Below are 3,070 nucleotides of genomic sequence, written 5' to 3'. Positions count from 1 at the left end.
AATCAAGGGTGCGTGTAAAGGAGAAATTGTATCAATAGCACACATACCTTCTTTGAGGTTTTGTTGTGCTCTTTCAGAGCCAGGAAACCGAACACATTTAACAGGATGAATTTCGAGAACATTGAAGAGATCGGCTAGAAAAACGACTAAATTTTGTTTCATTGAGCTAGAAAAAATGCAAGTATTAGATTAGAGGTTCCTAGTTTGATGAAATTTATTCTTCTGTATAGAAAAGAACCACATGATCTTACCTGTTGATATGAAGGTATGAAATATCTTCAGGCATTAAGTGGAAAACTGTGTGAGGTAAACATCTCCGGCAAAAGTCATGGACAAGCATGAGATTCTTCACAGAATCTGACACAGTAGGAAAGTTACTGACAACAACATCTTTCCATGGCACTTCTTCAGGACAATAAAATGATACTAGGGCTGCTAAGCCCACACCATCACTAAGATCCTTTAACTCCTTAATTTCAGGGAATTCTGGTGTTCTTGGTTGATTATCCTAGAAAATGAAACAATACATAGAAAGTGTCATTAGTTTTTAGATGGATCTGTGTCTTTTTACAGTGGAAATAATTTTAAACATACCCCATTCCCCTGTTGTTCTCTTTCCTGTTTGACCTTTTGCCTCAGAGCAGCCAAAGCTTCCCGGACCCAACTCAGCAAAGCAAATTCAGACTCTGTCTGTGCCAGGTCTGGGCTTGCTCTAGCATGATGACTAAATCTTTGAATGGCCGCTTGAACCCTGTCACACGTAGCTACTTCTTTTGCATACAAAATCATCATGGCTTCCATCATTGACATATGTGCACTCTGAAATTATAATTTATTTTAAAATAATGACAGCAGATCTAAAATAGGAATGTTGAACTGTCACCAATATTACTTACAATTTTCATTGGGTTAGTTTGAATGAGTACTGTCTCTGTCACCTGACAGTCCACTGGTTCTGGAATGCTAATGCCTTTTCGAAGAAGTACTTGAATAATGCCTGAATGATTAAGATTGTGATAATTTGGATCGCCATAAATACTAGAGAGAGCAAGGCAGTACATTTCTGCACTCGCCAGTGCGTGCACAATTTGTGGTTTAAGGTGTTCTTGGTCCTGAAATCAAATGAAAAACAATTAGAGGTATAGATTACATTTTTAGAGGAGGGACTTTGGGTGGAACAAGGAACAGAAGCAACAAGAGTGTGCAACTGGCATGCACATGGTAGTGTTCAATGACATGATGCACACATTTTGATGTTCGACTGGAAATTTGAACAATTTGAAGTGTCCAAAGCTGCATGGGTGACCAGGAAGTTGAACACTTGTAAGTGTTAAACTTTACTCTTCTCTCGAGCACTTAAGTATTAAACATTTCCGGTCAAACATCTAAAAGTGTGCATCACGGCGTTGAACACTACCATGTGCATGCCAGTTGCACACTTTCTGTATCAGTGCAGGCAGAGGACTCACCTCATGGTCTCGGTAGAAGGGCTCTCTGAAGTTCTCTGGCACTCTGTTATTATATGCCTTGGACAAAAGCCATTTGACAGAGGCACGCTGCTTCGCCTGCAACCAGAAGTCAACAGAGACCGTGTGAGACATCATGGCACAAAGAAACAACAACACCAACAAAGAAACAAATGTCACATTTGGCTCAACTCGCTCGAACAAGAGCTGCCTCACTAAAACCAACACCAACTGCAGAGGAGTGACGCGGCTGTCGCGGCTCTCATGAGCAGTTTGGGAGTGGTTCTGATCGGAGACTTCCTCTGGGCGCAAGGACAAGGAGCTCCAGGAGCGGCTCGGTCGCGCCACGCCCGACCGCGTAAACACGCATAGACGTGCTACCCACAGCCATGCGTTTGCCTATATTTTAGTCTAGTTTCTATAGACCGTACAGACTACATAGTGGTTGGATATGGCGCATTTATTTGTAGCGTACTCGACTCGTGGGTAACACCTACAACATGTTGCAGGAAAGGGCTGAGGGCTGCAGAGAGTGAGACTGACACTTCGAAATGCTTAACTAATACAATATAGTGCATCAACGTCACTTCGCAGTCATTTATTTCGTGACACTAAGCCTGCGAGCGCGCACCACCTTGCCAATAAATGGGCAGCATCCCACACTTTCAGAATCGAAACATTCGCAACACTGCTGGCCAATTTGTTCCCAAGGCTTTAAAAATGCAGCGTGGCGCAGCGTAGAGGGAGAGGCACGTCTCGAGCCAAACCAAGTCGTCCCGCCCCGCCCCGCCCCACCCTGGACAAATGACACTGTCTTCTGCTCCGAGGTAACGCCCCCACCGTTGCCACTCCCTCTCTCTTACCGAGTCAGAGCAACTGAGAGAGACAGAACAGGCGGAGTGCGGCCGCATCCAAGTGCTCGGCCCCTCGCAGGGGACTGGCCGCCAGCCCGCCGCTCGGCTCTGTAATGGGGTTAGCTCAGAGTCATCACGCTGATTGGCCTTCCCTTCCACGCGTGCGAGAGAGTGGAAGGGAGAGGGGGGAGGGGGAGGGGGGTCCTTGCCGCCCAAACAGAGTAAAACTTCCACCGCAGCCACCACCGGGGACGTAAACCCAAAGCGAGCGTGGCACATTCTATTGTGGACCTCCCATCAAATTCCAGCAGGAGATCCGTTTAAACAAGTTCGATGTACCAATCAGACCTCGTCTCGCGAGACACTGTTCGGCGCGACTGCATACATCTCCCTCTCCCATAACAAGATTGCATTCTGCCTCGAAACGTAGCCCCTTCTCCATTTTTCGATTTGAGGCCTTTCTTTGTTGCAAATGAGAACGAGACAATTTTTCCCGCAACGTTTTTGGGCCAGCGAACAGCATCAGATCTGCACATGCCACAGCCAGTGAGTGCGGCCCCAGGCGCACTCCCCGCCGCTGCCTGCACTGCAGCCTGCAGCCCTGTCCACTCCAAAGGCCTCCTGGGGGCCCCTCTCGTGCGCTACCCTCGCATGCACCCCAATGCGTGGGGCTTCTCGAGGGGCAGACCCGGGGCCCCGGTGCGGAAAGCGCCCCCCCCCCCAAGGCTAAAACAGGTGCCCCTTCAAAAC

At 47.8% G+C, this 3,070-nt stretch overlaps 1 protein-coding gene across 14 annotated transcripts in view; it reads right to left on the bottom strand.

The window, feature by feature from the left end:
- LOC113217513 (patronin) overlaps nt 1–3,070 on the bottom strand; it is a 65,138-nt gene that overhangs the window by 26,852 nt on the left and 35,216 nt on the right. For all 14 annotated transcript variants that reach the window (XM_026437444.2, XM_052266772.1, XM_026437441.2 and 11 more), the window contains exons 2-6: nt 1,470–1,565; nt 897–1,112; nt 595–819; nt 252–508; nt 48–166 (exon numbers count right to left, since the gene is read on the bottom strand). In XM_026437444.2, the coding sequence (XP_026293229.1) occupies nt 48–166; nt 252–508; nt 595–819; nt 897–1,112; nt 1,470–1,565 (913 nt within the window). The remainder of the gene's footprint in view (nt 1–47; nt 167–251; nt 509–594; nt 820–896; nt 1,113–1,469; nt 1,566–3,070) is intronic.

The sequence above is a fragment of the Frankliniella occidentalis genome, unplaced genomic scaffold (assembly GCF_000697945.3).
Source record: "Frankliniella occidentalis isolate FOCC.00 unplaced genomic scaffold, Focc_3.1 Scaffold42, whole genome shotgun sequence".
NCBI classification, from domain to species: Eukaryota; Metazoa; Arthropoda; class Insecta; order Thysanoptera; family Thripidae; genus Frankliniella; species Frankliniella occidentalis.
This window is presented reverse-complemented; position numbering and strand designations above follow the sequence as displayed.